Source organism: Capricornis sumatraensis, chromosome 2 (genome assembly GCF_032405125.1).
Source record: "Capricornis sumatraensis isolate serow.1 chromosome 2, serow.2, whole genome shotgun sequence".
Taxonomy (NCBI): Eukaryota; Metazoa; Chordata; class Mammalia; order Artiodactyla; family Bovidae; genus Capricornis; species Capricornis sumatraensis.
Window position 1 is genome coordinate 141,411,670 of NC_091070.1, and position 23,525 is coordinate 141,435,194.

The following is a 23,525-nucleotide window of genomic DNA, read 5'->3' on the forward strand; positions in this document are numbered from 1 at the left end:
AATGAGGGCACATGTACAAAAGATGAAAGTTTGGAATGAGCTCAGAGGATCTGAGAATCCAGTTTGCTTTGGGGGATATTTAGGAGATGACTTAGTGAGATGTTTTAGGGCCTGTTTTATGAAGTGCATTTTATACCACCCTGCTATAGTTAAATTTTAAACCATAGGTTATGAGAAGTTTCTTTAAGTAGAGGAATTCAATATTGAGATTGTTTTTTACCAATTCCTTTTTTGTCAGTGAAGGAGTTAGTCTAGAATCAGAAGAACCTGGTTAGAAAAAAAACAAAACAAAACAAAAACTGATATGTTGAAACATTTAGTTCAAATAAAAGGTTACTTAGAGACAAGGTCATCACAGAAGAAATGGAGAGAAAGGTCTTGTTTCAGGATGCTAATGTGTGTGCAATGACAGATCTTAAGACTGATTGGGTAAGTGAGGTTAAGGGAGAGAGAAACTTAATACTTCAGGCTTTGCATAAGGTAGCAAATGGGACTTCCCAGATGGCTCAGTGGATAAAGAATCCATTTGCAAAGCCAGGAGCCATAGGAGGAGGAAATGGCAAACCAGTCCAGTATTCTTGCTGGCATAATCCCATGGACAGAGGAGCCTGGAGGGGTACAATCTGTGTATAGAGTTGAATGAGCACGCATGACACATGATGTGCCTGTGTAGGCTACGTTGTTTCAGTCATGCCTGACTCTTTGAGACCCCATGCATGGTAGCCTGTTCCTCTTTTCATGGTATTCTCCAGTCAAGAACACTGGAATGGGTTGTGATGCCCATCTCTGGAGGATCTTCTTGATCCAGGGATCAAATCGAAGTCTCTTATGTCTCCTGCTTTGGCAGTCGTGTTCTTTACCACTAACGCCACCTGGGAAGCCCACAGGGTAGCAAATAGTCAATGTTTCCTTAAAACATGAAATGCTTGGAATTTTAGCTAAATTCAAAAGCCTTTAGTTCTCTTATTTCATGATTATGAACTATGTGTTTTTAATGAAATTTTAAAGAGTGATAGGATTACCCTGAACCAAATAATCTTATCTCACCATCTTTCTATATACTTCCTGAGCATTATAGTAAAACTACAGTTAGTGCAAAATTATTATTAGCTCACCAACTAATAATAATTATTATTAGCTCACTGATGGCATCACCGACTCAATGGACATGAGACTGAGCAAGCTCTGGGAATTGGTGATGGACAGGGAAGTCTGACGTGCTACAGTCCATGGGGTTGCAAAGAGTTAGACACGACTGAACGACTGAACTAAACAGTTAGTGTGAAATTATTATTAGCTCAAAGAAGTAGAATAACAATGTGATAAATTATTCAAATTATTTTATTTGTTTTTTAGGAATTAGATTTTTAAAGGCATGACCTAGTTCATTACAATATGACTATATAAAGTTTTTAGAAGACTGGCAGGTATACAGTAAGTGCCAGTGAAATATTATTTATTATTATAACAATTAGAGTTATCTATGTTTTGATAATTGTAGGAAATTACAATTTTTATAATTATGTGCATATATATATATAAATTGGAGAAGGAAATAGCAACCCACTCCAATACTGTTGCCTGGAGAATCCCATGGACAGAGGAGCCTGGTGGCCTACAGTCCATGGGGTTGCAAAGAGTTGGACACAATTGAGCGACTACACTTACTTACTTACTATATTTATATTTATATCCAGTAGACAAATAGCATCACAATTATTTACTGTATGAGAAACTAAAATCACCAAAGAAGCTAAGGCCTAAGTTCTTATTCCAATTTTCCCTTCTTGTTTCTACCTAAGATATATTAGAAATTAAATTCCAGTTCCTCACGAAAAAGGAAGGTCTACATTACTTACATACAGTATGGAAAATAAAAGTGCAGAAGCCTTTTGATTGATTTCTCTTTCTCTCTGCCTTTCTGTTAGTCTGTTCTCTAAGCATCAAGCCTAAAATAGTAGGTCTATTCCTGTCAAATAGCACCTGGCTGAAAGGATGAATGAGTCAGCAAAGAATGTCACTTCCTTGTTTATTTAGTGGCTTTTTCATATCATTTAGAGTATGTTGAAGTTCTGTAGGCTCCTAAGTGATTCATTCACACCTTTTGCCCCTTTTCTCTGACTTCATTAATGGCTCCTTGCTCCCTCTGATCCATAGGGCATAACTTCTGAACACATCAATCATGCTCCAGCCTTAGGGTCTAAGCATCTACTCGTACTCTTGCCAGAAAGGCTTTCCCTTAGATATCCCTTAGATAAGGCTTTCCCCTTATCAGCAAAATCTTTCATGATCATGCTTTATAATACAGCACTCTGACTTAGGAGTCTGGTGGGCTAGTCCATGGGGTTACAGAGAGCTGGACATGACAGTGACTGAACAACAACAACAAGCTTCTGAATCTCTTTCCTAGCTGCTTTGTATTCTTTCCAGCACCTATTACTTTCTGATACTATGTTTTATTTTCTCTTTCCTTCTGTGGAATGTAGGGCTTCCCTCATAGCTCAGTTGATAAAGGATCCACCTGCAATGCAGGAGACCTCCATTTGATTCCTCGGTTGGGGAGATTCACTGGAGAAGGGATAGGCTACCCACTCCAGTTTTCTTGGGCTTCCCTTGTGGTTCAGCTGGTAAAGAATCTGCCTGCAATATGGGAGACATAGGTTTGATCCCTGGGTTGGGAAAATCCCCTGGAGAAGGGGAAGGCTCCCCACTCCAGAATTCTGGCCTGAAGAATTACATGGACAGTCAGTGGGGTCAAAAAGATTCAGACATGACTGAGGGACTTCCACTTCCTTCTTTCTCTGGAATGTAAGAGAGCAGAGGTTTTGCTCTGTTTCCATAGTGTCTAGAAGAGTGCCTGAAAATACTTAAAGTGGATGACATAAATATGCTTTCTAGCACTTATTAATTCACGGAGTATAGATCATCATGGCAAAAAAGAAAGGAAGAGACCAGATTTGGTACATTTTTTCTAATTGTTTTTTCTTTTCTTTTACCCTTTTTTTAATTATTATTTGTGGAATAATAATAAAAGCCACATCAATAGATGTCTTTTAGTAAGAATGTTTGTTATCTTATATTCAGTAAGAAAACTTTAGGCATTTTCTGTAATACTTGGTAAATAGTTGCTGAATTAGTAGTACATTCAAGTAACCTAGGAATGCTACTCATTTTCTTACAAATGATTTCTTAAGCTGATTTTGAGACAGTGAAATATAAAGACTGTGTGGGTAGCAGTTCTGTCTGTGATTATGTGGGATTTCTTCATTTTTTCTTTTGAGTTATAGTGCAGATGCAATCTCTGATGCATTTTTCAGTTAAACTAAAATTCTAAGCATTTTGGCAGTCTTCCTTTCCACACAAAATATTTGAGAAAGAATCATTAACTGTACAGAATGTTTGGAAAAAAAAAAAAAAAAAGAACAACGGTGATGAGAGTTAATGCCTTGGCAAATTCAGAAGTCTGAGTAACAGGAAGCATAGTTTTGCAATTAATTTTCTGATAATCTCTACTTTTTGAGAATGTTATGCTATGTTAAAGATTTAATGTCAGTCTTGTTCCTGGATATACAATATTAAACCTCTACCAGGATCCACCGTACTTTTCAGCAAAGATTTAATATCAAATATGAACAGAAGTTTTACTGTCTAGGGAATATCTTATGGAGACACTGTATAATTTTGTTAAGCTATTGCTTTTACAGTGTCACATGCTAGAAACTGCTTCGCTAAATGTGTTTTTCTTTCTCTTCTATTCTTTAAGTCTTCTGAAACTCAAGCTTTTTTGGAGTATATTTATTGGAAGATTACAAAGGGATTCTCCAGCACCATTTCTTTTTTCTTTTCTTTTTTTTAATATAAATTTATTTATTTTAATTGGAGGTTAATTACTTTACAATATTGTATTGGTTTTGCCATACATCAACATGTATCTGCCACAGGTATACAACGTGTTCCCCATCCTGAACCGCCTCCCTCCTCCCTCCCTGTACCATCCCTCTGGGTCATCCCAGTGCACCAGCCCCAAGCATCCAGTATCATGCATTGAACCTGGACTGGTGATTTGTTTCATATATGATATTATACATGTTTCAATGCCATTCTCCCAAATCATCCCACCCTCTCCCTCTCCTACAGAGTCCAAAAGACTGTTCTATAGATCTGTGTCTCTTTTGCTGTCTCGCATACAGGGTTATCGTTACCATCTTTCTAAATTCCATATATATGTGTTAGTATACTGTATTGGTGTTTTTCTTTCTGGCTTACTTCACTCTGTATAAATTTTACATGTTTATACAGTCCTTAAATATGTTTAGAAGTTTGAACTCAAAAGTATGTTCTCTTGTAACTGGTATCAAGTACTGTAGGAATTGAACCTAACATTTGTGTATACTTACACTTTAAAAAGTGTTTAAGTAGGTATTAGCTTTTAAAGACTCTGTAGGAAATTTGAGACAAATAATAATATTTCTAGTTTAGAGTTGTTAAAATTGAATCGTGTAATGGTGAATAAATTAATTGCCTGGGTATCTATTTATTGAACCACCTTCAATGTAGGATATCTGGGTTCGATTCCTGGGTTGGGAAGATCCCCTGGAGAAGGTAAAGGCTACTCACTCAGTATTCTGGCCTGGAGAATTCCATGTACTATTTAATAAACATGAAGAGTTGGACCTGACTGAGTGACTTTCACTTTCACTATTTATCAAACAAACATTTATTAATATTAATATGTGCAGGCCTATTCCATGGATTTGTGGAAACCTGGGAGAATGAAACAGACAGATCCTCGCTCTCATGATGTTTATATTCCATTGAGTTTAGCTGAACAATATAGATTGGCTTATTATAAAGAGGAGCTCCTGGGAGTTCCCTGGTGGCCTAGTGGTTAAAATTCTGAGCTTCCACTGCCATGACCCACGAGTTCAGTCCCTGGGTGGGGAAATGAGATATCACAAGCTGCACAGTGCCTTCCCAGCCCCCCAGCCCCACCCCTACCCCTACCCCCCCAAACAATCAAGAGCCCAGATTATAAACTGTGTCATCTAGTAGAAACAGCATACTTTCCTGGAAACTGATACATATCTGTACTGATTATTTGAATCCTTAAACACAGTATATGCATAAAAGGAAGATACCTATTGTTATTTCAGGGCCTTTAAGCACTTAGTCTTTCTCTAACGTCTCATAGTCCCTGTGAGTTCACTGTGGTTCCAGCAGGAAACTGAATTTCTACCTAGGTGATTTAGGAGGTGTGAACAAGGAAGGAGAGTTACCTGGTGAGGATTGCCTTTCCCATTTTCCATGATAGATAGCAGTACAGTGGGAGCTAGAGCCCTGCTCAAGTGCTTTCTGACAGTGGCAGTAGCTGTCAGGGTACCAGACTGCAGTGTCAGGCAGGAAAGTGTCTGGTCAAACTACTCCACCCCCTCTTCCCACCTTCCAAACTCCTAACTCCTGGTGATCACTTCCATGGTGTGTACTGGAAACCACCTGCAAGACAGTCTGATGATGTGAGCTGTGGGGTCAGACTCTTCAGGCACAGGCTAAGAGAGAGCAGCATGAATGGTTAGGATTTGAGAGCCAACAGAGAATACTAAGTACCTTTATATTTAAAAGAAAAATTAGACACTTTCTCATGATCTCATTTATGACAAGTCCTTCTAGATTATTCCTCTGATTTTCCCAGATGAAAGTTGTCTCATCCCCCTACCTCTGCTGGCCCAATTTATTTTTTTCATAAGTGGTTTAGTCCCTAAGTCATGTCCAATTCTGGTGACCCATTGGACTGTAGCCCACCAGGTTTCTTTGTCTATGGGATTCTCCAGGCAAGCATACTGCAGTCGGTTGCCATTTCCTCCTCCAGGGGATCTTCTGGACCCAGGAATCGAACCTGAGTCTCCTGCATTGTAGGTGAATTCCTGCACCGAAGGAGGATTCTTTACCTACTGAGCTACAAGAGAAGCCTGCATTTCATAATTGGAATTCAGTAAATACTAAAGAAATATGTCTAAGTAGTTTCTCTTACCAGGTTATACCCTCCCAGGTGGCACAGTGGTAAAGAATCTGCCTGCCAATGCAGGAAATGCAGGGGACGCAGGTTTTATCTCTGGGTCAGGAAAGATCCCCTGGAGTAGGAAATGGCAACCCACTCCACTCTTCTTGCCTGGAAAATTCCCATAAGTCTCTGAGAGTAGGATCTGGGTCTGATTTTCCTTTTTACTTGTTTCTTGCCTGTCTATAATGTCAGCATGTTACTTTTCCTGAATAAATATGTGTTGATTAAATGGGTAGATGACTGATTGGTAGATAACCAGGGTGAAAGATTCTGAAAGTTATCTGGCTGTCACATTTCCGTGTAAGTTACTGCTAAAAGTTATAGAAGAGATGCATTTATTATCTGACTTATAATGTATCTGTGCCTATTAAAAAATTGTGTGTTATTTGTGGTTTTTTGTTTTTTTAAGAAGAGTTTGTCTGGGGAGGGAGAAGACTTAAATTTGTCTTCCAGTTGTAAGGCATGAAGTACCTCCTCAAATTAGGAATGCTGTGTAACAGGTTTGCCTTTTTCCTTCAAGAGAACCACGTAGTTCTTTCCAAGAACTCCCATTTCTTTTTTGATCAAACTATTAAGGTTATTTATTGTATTATATAAATTTATGACACCAGAAATACTTTTTTCAATATATATATTATTACTCATATATCAACTTTACTCCAGTTACATTTTACAAACAATAAAATCTTTTTATTTTTTAAATATAAATGTATTTATTCTAATTGGAGGCTAATTACTTTACAATATTGTATTGGTTTTGCCATACATCAGCATGAATCTGCCACAGGTATTTCTGGCTTTCACCTTTGACAGCATGACCCTCATCTTTGATTCTTCAGTAGACATACATATAGATTGACTATACTCTGCAGTGAGCAAAAAAGTTTTCACAATATTACTGAAAAAATGCTTTTTAAAATTAAAAGAGTAAAAGGTATATCAATTAATTAGATATATATATATGTATATATACATATATACTTTAAAAATCCTCTTAGGCTTATATATTTCATAAAAGGGCCAATTTTGATTTGATAAAACTTCAATTCACTTAAGAAATATTTCATTTATAAAAGTAGAGCAGTGCAACAGAGTAGAAAAAGAAAGTTTTCTTAAATGTTATTTTTGGGACCTATTACTTCTGTGACACTGTCATTGCATGCAGAACTATTACTAGAATAATAAATGTATCAAGATGCTACTACCAATGATTTCTTTTCATCCTTTTTCTCTAGAGTTAAAATTAGGCAATGAAAATGATGCTAAACTGATAATTAAATGATAGCCAAATACCTAGTTTATTTGTTTGGGTTAAAAGAGTAAATGTGCCAGTTCAACTGTTGAACTCTTTATGAAAGGTTAAAACAGTCTACCATTTATTTCCATATTCAAAAGATGATAATTACTTTAAAACAAATAAAAATTTACTGCCAAGTCAAAGGCCACAAAATGTAAAGTAAATTTCAAATTCTACAGTTAACTTTGTATGACAGCCAGTGAAAGTCATACCAGCTTGCAAATCCATATTTGACCTTTATGCTGATATTACTAATATGAATTTGTCCTTTGCGTCTGTGCTAAAATACGACTTAAAAATATTAAATGATGCATAATGTTTCCTTTCATACAAATAATATTTTTCTTTACTTAATTTTTAAAGTTAAAGTCTCAAATGATTTCCATTTTGTTTTTAAATCCTCTGTTTAGATACTTTAATGTTATCTTTAGTTACATTATTTGAACAACAGATGTTTGTAAGAAGTGTCAGACAACTCTATTTTGGGAGGAAGATCAAATTTTGATTATGCATATTTAAAATATTTGTATTTAATGAACATTTGATATGAATAATCTTTTGTAATCTAATGATTATCTCTATTTTTTAAGAATTGGAATTTAATTTTGCATATGCTTTCTTAATTCAAGAATTAAGAAAGAATTTACTCTTCATTTATATTAACATGAATGAATAAAATTAGGTATAGAATACAAAAATATATTTTTCTGATTTTGTATATGTATATTTTATAGTATATAAAAACAATAAAACTTTTTTCTATTAGTTTTTTTCTTTTTCACTATTGGCATGAAGTAGAATTAGGATATAATTTCATTTAGATGGCTGGATGGCATCATTGATGGCAATGGACATGACCTCGGGCAAACTCTGGGAGATGGTGAGGGATATGCAGGCCTGGCATGCCACAGTCCATGGGTTCCCAAAGAGTTGGACATGGCTGGGTGACTGAACATCAACAATAGTGATACAACTGAGAATTGTTTTCACTTTTTAACTAGTGTAATGAAAGTGTATTTTTAAAAATCATAAAGTGGATATTTAAAGTCTAGCATGCATGTAAGCTAAATCGCTTCAGTCATGTCTGACTCTTTGCGACCTAATGGACTATAGCCCGCCAAGCTCCTCTGTCCATGCAGTTCTCCAGGCAAGAATACTGGAGTGGGTTGACATTTTCTTCTCCAGGGGATCTACCCAATCCTGGAATTGAACCCACGTCTCTTATGTCTCCTGCGTTGGCAAGGCGGATTCTTTACCACTAGAGCCACTTGGGAAGCCAGTATAAATTCTAGCATAATCTAATTTGATAAAGTTGTTTAAATCCCTGGTAAGTTTATTTAAAAACTCAATGCTTTCAAATTCCTTTGCCAGCTACGAACAACAAAGGCCTTTGCCATCTGCCTCTATAGCTGCTGACCTTCAACAACCGGAGGGAGTTCAGGGTGGAGTGAGGCACTCTGCTCCAGGGAATCTGGTGGGACAGGCCTTTAAATAGTTGGATGTTTCTAGGAACAGATTTTATGATCCCAATCCTTGCATCTCCTCATATCTAGAGAAGCACTAAATCCCTTCATAGATAAATCAGACCCTCATGACTAACAAAAAAGCCTTTTGTAAAATGAGTGCTTCATGCTATTGAACTCCCCCTTCACCAAAACCTAATATATTGTCTTTCCCCCACTGCTGCTTTGGAGCAGTCTCTCAGAGCTATCAGGCTGCAGTCCTCATTTTGCCCCAAATAAAACTTGACACACACACACACACACACACACACACAGACACACACACACAAACAACTCAATGCTTTCAAATTCTTTATTTATACTTGGAGACAATTTTTCTTTTTCTTTCTTTCTGTCTTTTTTTTTTTTTTTAATCATTCTTTACTTTCTGTTACCGCCAGTGCCTCAGGGATATTTACACATGACAATACTGTCCAGGTGCATTATAACCTGTGATTTCCGTGAATTCTAGCTACTTGTCATATTAAATCAGTCAATACTTCCACAACATCTACTTAATACCAGTTGACATAGTTAGACATTACCCATATCATGAACAAACAAAAATACTTGCTTTGAAGCACTCTTCTTTATTCTACTATAGATAATACTTGCAAGATATAAATATAAACAGCTAGTAATTATCAGTCTATATTCATTTTCTAGAACTGCCACAACCAAATACCACAGGCTGGGTCTTAAAACAACAGAAATTAACTTTTTTACAGTTCTGTTTTCTTGAACTCTGAGATCAAGAAGTCAGCAAGGTTGATCTCTTCTGAGACCTTTCACTTTGGCTTGTAGATAGTCATCTTCTACCTGTGTCTTCACATGCTCTTTGTTTTGTGGTGTCTGTGTCCGATTCTCCTTTTCTTATAGAAAGACCAGCCATATTGGATTAGGGCCCAGCATAACGATTTCATTTAATCCTAATTCTATCTTTATGTGTCCTGTCTCTAAATACAGTCAGATTCTGAGACTAAGAATTTAAACATGTGAATTTGGGGACACAAATCAGCCAGCCCATAACATTAAATCTAGGCAAATTCATTTTGTCTGTAATTATCAGTGGAAAAATGAGTATTAATTATTACAGAAGTCTGTACTGTCAGGTTAAAGGAAAAATTTCTGTTGATTCTTACTGATGCTTATAGCTTAGTTTGGCCACAGCTATATAACCTGACAGTTGGCATGTAGAGGAGTACAATTCAAAAGTAAATAAAGAGAAATTTTTTAAAAAGAAGACTGACCGTTTTCTAAAAACAACCCCTAATTATCATTTCACTTCATAGACTTAAAATGTTCATCTTCCATCTTTCTCTTTTATTGTTTCTCAGCCAAACAAATGCGTTTGCCTCCCTACTCTTGCACATATCAGAAACTGCAAAACTACCTTCCATTACTCTCTAATGCACTTTCTCCTTCTCTCCTTGCATATCCCATCCCACCCCATCATCAGCATCCAGTCAGTTCCCAAATCTCACACCTGTTTTCTCTAATAAACTGTATTATCCTTTATATCTATCTTTTATTCCTAGATATCTTTTATATCTATATTTTATTCCATATGGACTTCCCTGGTGGCTCAGTTGATAAAGAATCTACCTGCAGTGCAGGAGAACTGGGTTTGATCTCTGGGTCAGAAAGATCCTCTGGAGAAGGAAATGCAACCCCCTCCAGTATTCTTGCCTGGGAAATCCCATGGACAGAGGAGCCTGCTGAACTACCATTCATGGGGTTGCAAGGGTTGGACACGACTTAGCAACTAAACCACCACCACCACCACCATCCTTTATTCCATTCCTCCTATTGCTGCCTTAGTTTAGTTTCTCAATGCTTAACTGCAATGGATTCCTAACTGATTCTTATGCTTACAAACTGGCTGCTTTCAAATCATCCTCCCCCATCTTGTCATAGCAGTTTTGTTAAAATGCAGCATTGATCAGTTTACTCCATAGTTCAAAGTCTTTGAACAATACTCTGTAATGTTTAGATTTCAGTTGACACACAAAGCCCTTCTTAAATTGGTTCCTTCCTTAGTTGTTTGTTGGTTTGTTTTGTTTTCCTTCTATCTTTATCTCTTTTATACCTCAGTCTTCACTACTCACTATCACTGTATAGGGCCATCCCTCCAACTATACAGCACTGTATGTACTTTTCTAACTTCGTCAGCTTCATGCATCCAAAGTTTTAAGATGCTTTTTCTGTTTAATGCTATTTCTCTTTCCATCTTCTTCATCACCCTAACTCCTATTTGCTTATAACATACAGTTAAGATTTTCCTGAGAAGCATTTTACAAATACATTAATTACCATTGAGATACCTACATGCTGGAAGTAATGGAAGTAAGAATGTGCTTCAGGAAATATGGAGGGTAGCTGATTTTATAGACTACAGTTGCAACGTATGGTTTACTCCAGGCTTAGGGGAGATGAAATTTCTAATTTTTGAAACCTTTGAAATTAAATGAGACACTAAACAACAACATGTATATGCGTATAGAACCAAAAATAACAGACAATAATTGTTAGGATATATGCATTATATTTTAGCTTTGAAATGAGGATACACTAATACTTACATAATTCGTTGTGATAAAAATATGTCAGAATCCTTTTGCAATGGAAGTTACATTCAGATGAACCATATCTTTATAATTTCTATTCAGTTTTCTTACACTTATTTTGCTTTCCTCTTCCAGGATCATCCTGTCTATAGACAAATGCTATAGCATAGACTCAGACCTAGTTGGCACAGCTGTAGATAGCAAGGTAATTGCATCAGCTCTGCTTTAATTTTGGCTTTGTGGGTCATTAGAGGAGGAGGATGTCTTTTTCATATGTTGTGTGCATCATATGCCAGTTTTACTTGGTAACTTCACCTTTATCCAGTTGTGGAAGTTTTTATTACTATTGAATCTAAACATTTATGGTTCATTCAACCTGTCAGGATGCTTTTGTTTGTCTACAGACTGTCTCATATCATGTCATATGATTACCATAAAACACTGTAAAATACCTTCTGGGAAAAAGAGCACTATAGATTTCTAGCTGAATTTTCCAGTTTCTTTCCATTAGTATATTTTATGGCTGAATATCAAACATCTGAATAAAGAATTTATAGTGGAAATAATGGCAAGATTCCATTTCATGAAGTGGAGTGCCTTAACTAGAATAGTTAAGTACTTAGAAATCCAGTATTCTAAAAAATATGCTATTAAAAATACCATATGCCATATAACAGGTGACTTTTTTGTGTTTTAGCAAAAGCTGCATTTAGTTTATTGTATTATCTGTAAGTTAAGTTTGAAGTTTTAATTGCTCATTGTGTCAGACTGTTTGTGATCCCATGGGCTATAGCCTGCCAGGCTTCTCTGTTCATGGAATTTTCCAGGCAAGAATATTGGAGTGGATTGCCATTTCCTATTCTTGGGGATCTTCCCAACCGAGGGGTCAAACCTATGTCTATTGAGTCTCCTTTATTGGCAGGAAGATTCTTTACCGCTGCACTACCTGGGAAGTCCAAATGACTTGCATAATTCTGAGTAATTAATGACAAAGCTGGGGTTCAAGAATTAGAATTTCTAATGAGATCCTCTAAGATGACAGTATTCAAGATGTACTGAATGATTGTCTTTTTTTTTTTTAAACAGCAAAATGAAGAAAATTCAAATTTCTCTGTTACTAATTATTTGTTGTTCAGTTGCTAGGTCATATATGACTCTTGTGGACCCCATGGATTGAAGCATGCCAGGCTTCCCTGACATTCATTATCTCCCAGAGTTTGCTCGAACTCATGTCCATTGAGTCGATGATGCTATCTAACCATCTCTTCCTCTACCATACCTTCTCCTTTTGCCTTCAAACTTTCCCAGCATCAGAGTCTTTTCCAATGAGTCAGCTCTTTGCATCAGGTGGCCAAAATAGTGGAGCTTCAGCTTCAGTACTTCCAGTGAATATTCAGGGTTGATTTCCTTTAGGACTGACTGGTCTTATCTTTTTGCAGTCCAAGGGACTCTCAGGAGGTCTTCTCCAGCACCACAGTTCGAAAAGCATCAGTTCTTCAACACTCAGCCTTTTTTATGGTCCAACTCCCACATCCATACATGACTACTGGAAAACTGTAGCTTTGACTGTACACACCTTTGTCGGCAAAGTGATGTCTCTGCTTTTTAATATGCTGTCTTGGTTTGTCATAGCTTTCCTTCCATGGAGCAAGTGTCACCATGGTTGCAATCAGCCCTGCAGTGATTTTGGAGCCCAAGAAAATAAGATCTGTCATTGCTTCTACATTTTTCCCCCTCTATTTTCCATGAAGTGATGGGACTGGATGCCATGATCTTAGCTTTTTAGCACTGAGGTTTAATGCAGCATTTTCACTCTCTTCTTTCACTCTCATCTAGCGGATCTTTAGTTCCTCCTCACATTCTGCCATTAGAGTGATATCATCTGCATATCTGAGGTTATTGTTATTTCTCCTGGCAATCTTGAGTCCAGCTTCTGATTCATCCAGCTGGGCTTTTTGCATGAAGTGCTCTGCATATACATTAAATAAGCAGAGTGGGTTGCCATTTCCCCACTCCATGGGGAATCTTCCCAACTCAGGGATCAAACTCGCCTCTCTGCATCTCCTCTATTGCAGGTGGATTCTTTACCTTTGAGCCACTGAGATTACATACACTTATAAAGAACTTTCTGAATGAATGATTAAATAAAATGACTAAGTAACTGAAGAATTATAGCTAAATCTGACTGTGGAGAAATTTCTTAATTCAACAAAATTTATCTTAATGATTATCAAGCATTGTAATACATCATGTTAGTGAAATTTTTATTGGCAGATGTGTTTTTGACATTTTAATTTTAGTAATTTTTCTGTTACTAATGAGACATTCTAGATGCAGATCTTAGTACTTGGCAGTGTTCACATAAATGCTAGGATGTTGAGCAAACAAGGATCAGACAAAGATGAAAAAAACTGGAAATGAGATGTCTATGAAGGGCACTGAAAAGCTTCTGTATAATCTTAGGTATCTATGAGGCCTGTGTAAATGTTCAGAAAAGACCTGAAGAGACCCTAATATCTCAAATATCACTGAGCTTTAGGATCTATATAACAAAAAATGAGATCTAAAGCATAGTTGTAAACTGTTGAAATATTAAGGGCGTACTCACACACAAATACACACTCAAAGACTCTTGGCAAATAGTGAAAGTTTTTTAAGGAACTCTCTGTTCAATCATTTACTCACCACTAGCATAGTTGAGTAGAGTCCTCAGTGGACACAGAAAACAAAAAATATTGACTTATAGAATTACTTCAAAAGATCACTAAACAAGCAGCGAAAATAACTGCAAACAGAAATATCAGGCGTTTAGGGGAAGTCATAATGGAATACAGTTTCCAAAGGTGATATTTAAAATATGCAACTGTCAAGAAAAAATTATGAGACAGGCAAAGAATCAGAAAATTATGTCCCATACAAAGGAAAAGCAAATCTATGTCCTTGAACACATGACAGATATTGGGCTTACCAAAGACTCTGAGTCAGCAGTTATGCATATATTAAAAAAAAAAAAAGACAAAAAACAGCTAAAGGAAACCACAGCATAAGAACTAAATGACAATATGGAAATGATGTTTTATCAAATAGAGATAAATAACAGTTGAATTTCTTTTAAAAGAATAAAACACATCTGGAGTTGAAAATCAATGGAGATTCCTCAGTATGAAGAAAAGAAAGAATAAACTTGAAATAAAGATTACAGAGTATAAAAGACCTGTGGGACACCATCAAGCATAGCAACACAGACATAATAATGAGTCCATTTATTTGAAGACATGATAAATAAAAAAAGCTAGTCACAAAAGGCTTCATGATGTATGAAATGTCTAGTTGTACCAGGGGCCGGGGGAAGGAGATAAGCAGTGACTCTCCTTGGTTGTGGTGTTTCTTTTAGAGGTGATGACAGTTTCTTAACATTAGATATTGGTAATGGTTGGAAAACCCTGTGAATGAACTAAAAACACTGAATTGTACACTTTAAAAGAATAAATTCTGTATATAAATTTTATCTCAATAATGTGATAGGGATGAAAATATAGATTTATCAGCCATTAAAATAAGTGCTAATTTTAAGAGTAAGACTATAGAGTGCTTTTTAGACAGAAGAAAGCAATGCAAATAGCATTAACTACCACACTACAGATAGTAACCATGGTATTTAATGAAAGTTTGTGGGCCAGAATTAAATAATTTATATTCTTTTCTGGGTACTTTTCACATGAGTTTGCTTGTATCTTTTTAAGTTATAAATTTTACTCTCCATTTTATTACAGTTTTAAATCTTAACCATTATATTACAATCTCCAAGGGCAAAGATTATATCAAGTTTATGTTTGTACCTCCCATGATACTATCTATGTTCAATGTCCTGTGTATTGTACCTTTTCAATCCACATTAGTTGATGAATAAGTGAATGCTGCGGCATAAAATTGCTGTGAATTCTTTTAGTACTCAGTTTTAGAGATGTCTAAAATTTTCATCAGACTCTAAATAACTTATGCTAGTCAGATATAGAGAAAGCTATAATACCTGGGAAATTATTAAAAATGAAATCAGGAGTTTTGTGAATCAGACTCATGCTCTCAAACTTACAGAAACTTGAATTACCAAGTCAAATGGATATTAACCCAGACATTTTTCCATGCTTGGGCATAATTCTGAATTGATATGATCATGACCCATAGATTTATATCAAACTAGCTTCATGTAGAATTAGACCCATGTGGAAATATTCAGGTGACTTCAATAGCAAAATATTTGATTTTATTACATTTTAATTTTTTTAAATTTATTTTCATTAATTTTTATTGGAATATATTAAGATCTGATTTGTTAAATAGTTGTGAATTTCTCTCTCAATCCTATAAGACTGCTTTTAACATTGAAATGTAAGTGATTTTTCTTCTCAGATATTTGAAAATGAAAAACACTATGTCTTGGGTAAATCTTGCTCTGGATATATGTGTATTCAAATATGCTAAGTAACCATGTTTGTTTCTTGGCAGGGGGACATCCAGCAATTGTTGATCATAGGTGACCCCAAAGCAGCATATGACTACTGTGAGCATTACAGTCCAGACTGTGATTCCTCAGCTCCCAAGGCTGCTCAGGCTCAGGAACCCCAGGTTGACGAGGTGAGGAACGTAAGATCAGGGCAGGTTTTCTCATTCCCGTGGTAATGACATAGTTTGCAGTTTCAAGTTGTATCTCTGTTTATTCACTTTTAATTAAACTTTACCTTTTATTTAATAGTGTTTTAATGAGTGACTAACACTCTTTCACTAATATTTCAAAGGAGATGCAATTTGAAGAAGATTTTTGATGTTTGTTTCAATCTTAAGTATTTTGTTACTTAATTTCTTAGAAATAGAGATAGTTCCCTTATATAGTGTGTAGAGGAGGATATTTTTCTTAGCAGGAGATGAGAAAAGAGATAATTTCTCCAACACTTATTTTTTCCTTGTTACTTTTATAATTAAGGCAGCCTCAAGACAAGGATAACTATTTTCTAGCATACTTGCCATATCTTCAAGCCTTTGGCAATCCTGTTGATCGCAATGGCACCTGACTCCGGTGCTCTTGCCTGGAAAATCCCATGGACACAGGAGCCTGGTAGGCTGCAGTCCATGGGGTGGCTAAGAGTCAAACACGACTGAGTGACTTCACTTTCACTTTTCACTTTCATGCATTGGAGAGGGAAATAGCATCCCACTCCAGTGTTCTTGCTTGGAGAATCCCAGGGACAGTGGAGCCTGGTGGGCTGCCGTCTATGGGGTCACACAGAGTCAGACACGACTAAAGTGACTTAGCAGCAGCAGCAGATGAAAAATGGATGTTAGTGCTATCTTCAAGTTTCAGGCTGTGTTGAATATTTAGAGACTCTTTTTTTTTTCCATTTCTTACAAGGTTATGCTACATTGATACGTAAGTTTTCCTTTTCTTGCACAAGACTTGATACAAAGAGCAATGGAATGAAAAGCAGTATGAGCTGATTGCAATAACTAGATGTTCATATGCTTTGATTAATAGTGCATTACTTTATTTGAAATTCTGGTGTAAAACCATTTTTCCAGGCTGCTTTTGCAAGAAAATTCACCATAATGAAATTTGACTCTGTTCTTTCTCAGATAAAAAATATGTACATTTAAGTTAGCCATAGCCATTTTGTCAGACTTGAATATCCCAAAGAACAAAAAATATAGCACAGTGTACCTTTCATGCAAATTTTTAGGTAGAATTTGTTAATGTGGATTTTATTGAAATTAAAAAGCAAATTTTGGAAGGAGTTGCATCTTTAGTTGGTTGCAAAACTTTATTTCTTAAGATGAAGAGTTTAAAATTTTAGAAGGTGGGGTGGAAGTTTATAAACATCAAAATTATCCTTATCTTTGAAAGTGACTCAAATAGCTTTCTTCTTGACTTTTAAAATAATATGAAGTACAGTCTTTTGAGTTTTACTATTTAGAGCAGGTTAAGATCTTATCTCTTAATTTTAGTTTACTGTTATTTCTGCATGTGAATTAAATTTGTGTTTTATTAATTTTTGACATTACTTTTCTTTTTAAGGTATGTTAGTGAATTCTGTTGCCCTGACTTTTTCCATAAGTTAATATTAATATTGTTTTGAAACAGAATAAAGCTTTAAGAAGCTAAAAGGAAAGCAAATATGAGAGAATAAAAGAGAAATTACTTGGATATTTGTGTTTGCTTGTCTCCCAGTTCTCAAGTGCTTCATTCTTTTTTATTCCCTCATGATTTATTAGAACAATCTGTGAATTCCCTCATGATTTATTAAAACGTTCTAATATCTTCAGGTTTAGTTGGGACTATGTGGGGACTCAATATTAAAATTTATAACATTTAGTATATATGTTCAAGACAGGTGAGATTTATTAATATTTTGCTCCTGTTTTAAGAAAGATAAGACTTGTTCTTTTTAGCAACAGATATGGCTCTGATTTTGGGAAGAATGAAGGTATGCATTCTTATTATATCACCTTGAGCTGTTTTATTCCCATGTTTTAATGCTATTATGTCAGGTAAGCTGAGTTATTTTAAGGCAAAATAATATTTTTAACCATTTTTGTCTTAAATTCATTAAAAAGTAGGCGTTCCCTTTTTTACTTTAGTTGTTGATTCATAAATTTAACATTCTGCTGGTAAGTCAAATTTGTTTTTACTAGAAGTATCTGATGAGGAAAAGAATGTACTGCTATGATAAGGACTGCATGAAAATCTTGTTGGGTGATCCAATAATAGCATTTCTTAGCTTCTATATTGAATATGTCATCTTGAAAATTTTTTTTAAAGAATCAGCTCTCACTTTTTCCCAACAATGCTAAATTACATTGATACTTCAGTGATAAAAATCTTTTATACTAGTATGAAAAACACCTTTATATTACTTTTGAACTATATCCATTTATGTATCATTATATTACAAGGATGCATTTTAATAATTGTACAATAGATATTTTGCCTATGCAAAATACAAAAGTAATGTTACCAATGAATAAAGAACATATAGTGCAAAATAGAGCATGCAGCATACATGTTGTACTTTATATTGCTTAATTTTTCATTAATAAATTTGTGACAATAATATATTATCATTCTGATTTGGATTAATAAATATGTCAATTTATTTTATAAATTAACTCAAATATGTTTTCTTCAACTTGTGCTTTTGTATGTTTCATATCTTCTAAAGAGCATATTTTAATTCATTCTTAAGATTCAATTTTTATGTGTTTGATGTAACATTGCATCATAATCAGAGTGAAATGTAAAATGATAGATTTAAATATAGTGTTAATATGAAACTATTATTCAACTTGAACCTGTGCAATACCACTTATATAGCAAAGTAACCAATATTAAAATTATGGTGGTTTGGGAATTTTTCCACTATGTTAAATAATCCTTCTATCTTAATTAGAAAATTGGATGTTAAATCTGCATATGGTTCTTTCTTAATATATTGAATACAGCACAGATTGCAATGTCTTATGTACAGTAGGGAATTAACATTCTTATTTTTCATATCAGTATAAAACATGAAAAGGAAGAAGCAGCAAGAGGAAAACACTGTTTGATAAAGAAATTTATTACCTTTAACTTTTTGCACTTAATATTTATCAGATATCCTAGTTCTCAAAGATGCATAGATATTTGCTGATGTCACTATTTCTCTAACAACTTGAATAAGAAAAGACTTAACAAAATTTCCAGAAAAAGTCCCTTTCTCCTCAAATGTTTTAACTTAGGCTAGGCAACTCTCAAATAGTAGGTGAAATTCTATCACTGCACATCTTTTTGCTCATATTCATCTGATTAATTATAACTAGTTCTCTCTTTTTTACCTGTCTTTGAGGCATCACAAAATTCTGCAGTAAAAAGGGAGAATCTTTTCCAAAAGCAGGTTGTAAAGCTTCATGTAGACCAGCAAATTCCTACATGGGTCAGTACCCACCAGAGGGGATGTTGTTTAAAGACAAGGAGAACAGAAGCAGTGATTCTTTTCACTGACTTCTGGATGGCTCTAAGAAAAGCATGTGCTTTCATGCCTAAGGTAGTGAGCACATTACCTCCTTCATTATTCCACCATCACAGCTAGTCTGTTTGATCTCCATGTAGAAAAAGTTAATACAGAAGAGAAATTATGGAGATTAGAACAGGTTTCCTCCTATAAGGAAAAAGAAAAAAGAAAAACATGATATAAAGATAGTAAAGGTAACTGGCTATTTTGAATATCAGGCTGCATCCAAGATGCATTTAAGATGCTTTTAAATTGTCTGTTTTTACAATCCTCCTTGGTTTTACAATCCTTCTTGCGATTGGTTTGCAATATGTTTCATTATATGTCTTTGTGAAATTTGCCTTCATTTGCATTGTGGTAGCTAATAGCACTTATTAGAAGGTCCAGTGATCACAAGTCTCTGAAAGACATGGTGTGAAGAGTTATTTTTCTGGTGCATTGAAAGGGAACTATTGGCAATTTTAAAAGGCCAAGAGAGGTCCACTTGGGTTATAATTGAAATTTTACCAAATACTTAGGGATTTCCAAATAGACTGCTTTTAGCATATGTTTGTGTGTGTGTATATACACATGTGTGTGTATATATACACACATATGTATATATGTACCTAAGTATATATATACATAAATATACTAAATATAATATATGTACATATACATACACAAATGTATGTATACATATACATAAAGATATATTATAAATAATATATACATATATATTAGCATTTTAGCTTATTGATTTGCTGCTTAATAAATATTTTTGTTATATATGACCTTAATAGATTTAGAGTTATTTTGATTAAAACCAATAATATATGTTTAAGATTAAAATTTCAGTAGAGATATTTGGCTTTGAAGGTGAAGTTGTTTTCCTCATAATTAAGTATTAATTGTTTCTCTCATCCCTTTATTGAGAAACATACTTTTCTCTTAATTCTTTTAATAAAAAACAATCTAGTATTCCATCTTTCAATTTGAGTTACATTTACATGTTTTAAGATACCCAAGTGTTATACTCTTTTTCAATAGAGAAAACACAATATTTGTAAAAAATATAAACAGATCTAATTTTGAATCTTTTAATGGTTCACAACTGTGCTCATTTTGATCTTCAGTTTATAACAAATTAGTTATTTCTGAATAGATTTTAGAGTTTTTCCCATTGGTTCTATTATTCTAAATAGAATATAGAATCATTTCATGTTCCTTCTGTTCCCTTTCCTTCCTCTCCCCTTTCCATCCAACAATTGATATGAAAATTCCTTCATACTTGGGAAGACTATTTTTAAACATGCAGTTCAATGGAAAAAAAAGTACCCATTGAAATTACTATAAATAAAAGAGGTTTGTGTAGTAGTTTTTACAAATTAAAATTAACATGACTATTTAACAACTATGGACAACAACTGTGTCCAAGTATGTAACTGCTGTGTTTGAATTAATATTAAGAATTAAAAGTTTGAATTAATATTCTAAACTTTTAATTTCCTCACACTCCTAACCACTGTTCTGCTCTTAGAAAACCTGCTTTGTCAGTATTTTATTATACTCTGTATATGATAGTATTACTTCTTTGTAACACAAGTAATATTTAGATAACAGTATTTCCTTGTCTCTTAACTTTACCAGTAAAAGTTAAGAACCTGATTCCCATTTTGTTAATAGTATTGCCAGCAACTAACAACATTGCCTGATATTTTTTCCTTTGCGATGTAGTATGCACCTGAGGATATAATGGAATATGACTATGAGTATGGGGAAGCAGAATATAAAGAGGCTGAAAGTGTAACAGAGTCACCCACTGTAACTGAGGAGACAATAGCACAAACCGAGGTAAAAGCAAAGTAGAACCTTTGTGTGTGGTGTCCTGGTGTTTGTCATCCTGTGGTTCCTATGTCCACTCTTCCTCAGACTTATCGTCGATCTTTCATTCATCTCATTTCTATGACCCAATAACTGATTTTTATTTGACAGTAGTAGCTGTCCTGAAGGAATGATGTTTGGTTTGGTTTGCTTATTCTTCCTTTCATCCATGCTCTTCATTTCCCTTTTCATTTTATTTATGTTTTCCATTCCATCTTTCACCACATTTTACAGAAAAAGAAATTCAGTTTCAAAATGAAGATGAAGACAGTGGCCACTAATTCAAAGAAAAAGTCCAAAAAGTTTACACCCCCTAAATCTGAAAAATTTGCATCCAAGAAGAAGAAAACTTATCAAGCAGCAGCAATGGCCAAGCTAGGGGTAAAGGTAGCAAAGAAAAAGCAATCAAGATCTCTCCTAGATAAGCTGGAAGATCTCTGATGACGAGTCATTGTCCTAACCCAACTAGATAAATACTCATTTGGCTAATACAATACCCTAATTAATTATGATTTCCATAGATATGGGATTGCCTTAACATTTTGAGTAATTACTTTTCTTTTGAATTCACTATTAGGCAAATATTGTTGATGATTTTCAAGACTACAACTATGGGACAGAAAGTTACCAGACTGAAGCTCCTAGGAGTGTATCTGGATCAAATGAGGTAATGTTCATAGACAGCATTAAATTGCAGTTCAAATTTTTTAAATGTGCAATATTTCTTGATATATTTTACTCTGGAAGAATCTATAACCTCTAAAAAATTTGATGTTTTTATTCCTTTACCAAAGTAAGAGAAACAATAGCACTGGCTCACTATTACTAAAAAACAGTTAATTTAAAATTAATCCCAATTCAGGTTTGCATGACTCTGCTTCATGCAATGTTAAATTGATCAAACTGAATTGGCTGTCATCATTTTTTTATTGCTCCTGGGATAGAGCAAGCTTCTCAAAATGTGATTAAGGTTACTCACAACATGACCTTTCTGTGAGGAGGAAAATCCTCCAAAAAAAAAAAATTGTATCATCAAATGATACAATTAAAATTTATGCCATCTGACCAATAATCATGCATTTTTATGACACAAATATTTTGATAAAATATAGTCTTAGTTGATTTTAATGTCTGTTTACATTTTCAAACTTAATATGGCTAAAATTATATATCTTAACTTTTCCCAGTCCTTTCTATGAAAATATTTAAGTATATTCAGGTACAAATTAGAACAATCTTCCTGAATTTCATATTATGTGCATATTCCTATTATGAGAAAATAAGTATACAATTCAGTTTAACTTTGTTAAATTTCTTCACACCTGGTATGAAGATTAACTGAATCATTTAAATTAATAAAAATTTTACATCGTATGTGTCCCAGTGGGACTTTATGTGAAAACACATATTTTAGAATAATAACATTTTAGAGTAAAAACAGATTTCAAGTCCAAATCTTGTCCAAGTTAATCCAAACTAATCAAGTTTATCATTTTCCAAAAATGATTATATTAAAATGTTTATTTATATGCTCAAATTCTTTCAACTTTTTAACTCAGAACTATGAGCACAGTACTATTTTGATTCTGGATAATATGTACTCTGTAATAATAGTATATCTTCATTGTCTAAGAATACAAAATATTATGGTTATTGGACATTTTATTTTAGTTAACAATTGCTGAATTAATCATTAACTACTTTTTTCATTCATATGACTTTATATAACATACTTATTATTAAGTATTATTCTATTATCTAGATTCACTATGTCATAGCAAACAAGTATTTCAAGATGAAATTTAAAAGTAGCAAGATACATTATTTGATCTGAACTTCATCAAAATCATAACATGATCAAAAATTACCTAATGAATGTTATTCAGATTTATGCTATTAATGGGGAATTATTTATAAAAAGGAAATTATACTAGTGTTATTTTTCTATATCTCTGTGAGTAGTTTTCATATAATTATATCACATTAGAATCTTGATATAATTTTTACTTTTAAGTGAATAGGCTCATACTCTTTATGAGACTATACAATCATCTATTTTATTGTATTGAATTTTGAGCACTATAATTTACATTTTCTTTGCTTTAAAGAACTCATTGTGATATAATACTGCACTAAATACTTGGAGCTCTGAGTAAATAGTGCGATGATAAATGTCAATATTGGCATTAATATTTTACT

At 34.2% G+C, this 23,525-nt stretch overlaps 1 protein-coding gene across 3 annotated transcripts in view; it reads left to right on the forward strand.

Moving 5' to 3' along the window:
* The window catches only part of COL11A1 (collagen type XI alpha 1 chain), a 222,876-nt gene that overhangs the window by 48,918 nt on the left and 150,433 nt on the right, over positions 1-23,525 (forward strand). Inside the window, exons 5-7 of one of the 3 annotated variants that reach the window (XM_068964279.1) lie at positions 15,931-16,059; positions 21,180-21,296; positions 21,904-21,993. In XM_068964279.1, the coding sequence (XP_068820380.1) occupies positions 15,931-16,059; positions 21,180-21,296; positions 21,904-21,993 (336 nt within the window). Of the gene's footprint in view, positions 1-15,930; positions 16,060-21,179; positions 21,297-21,560; positions 21,714-21,903; positions 21,994-23,525 lie in introns of all 3 variants that reach the window. The other 2 variants (XM_068964278.1, XM_068964281.1) reach the window with 2 other exon arrangements.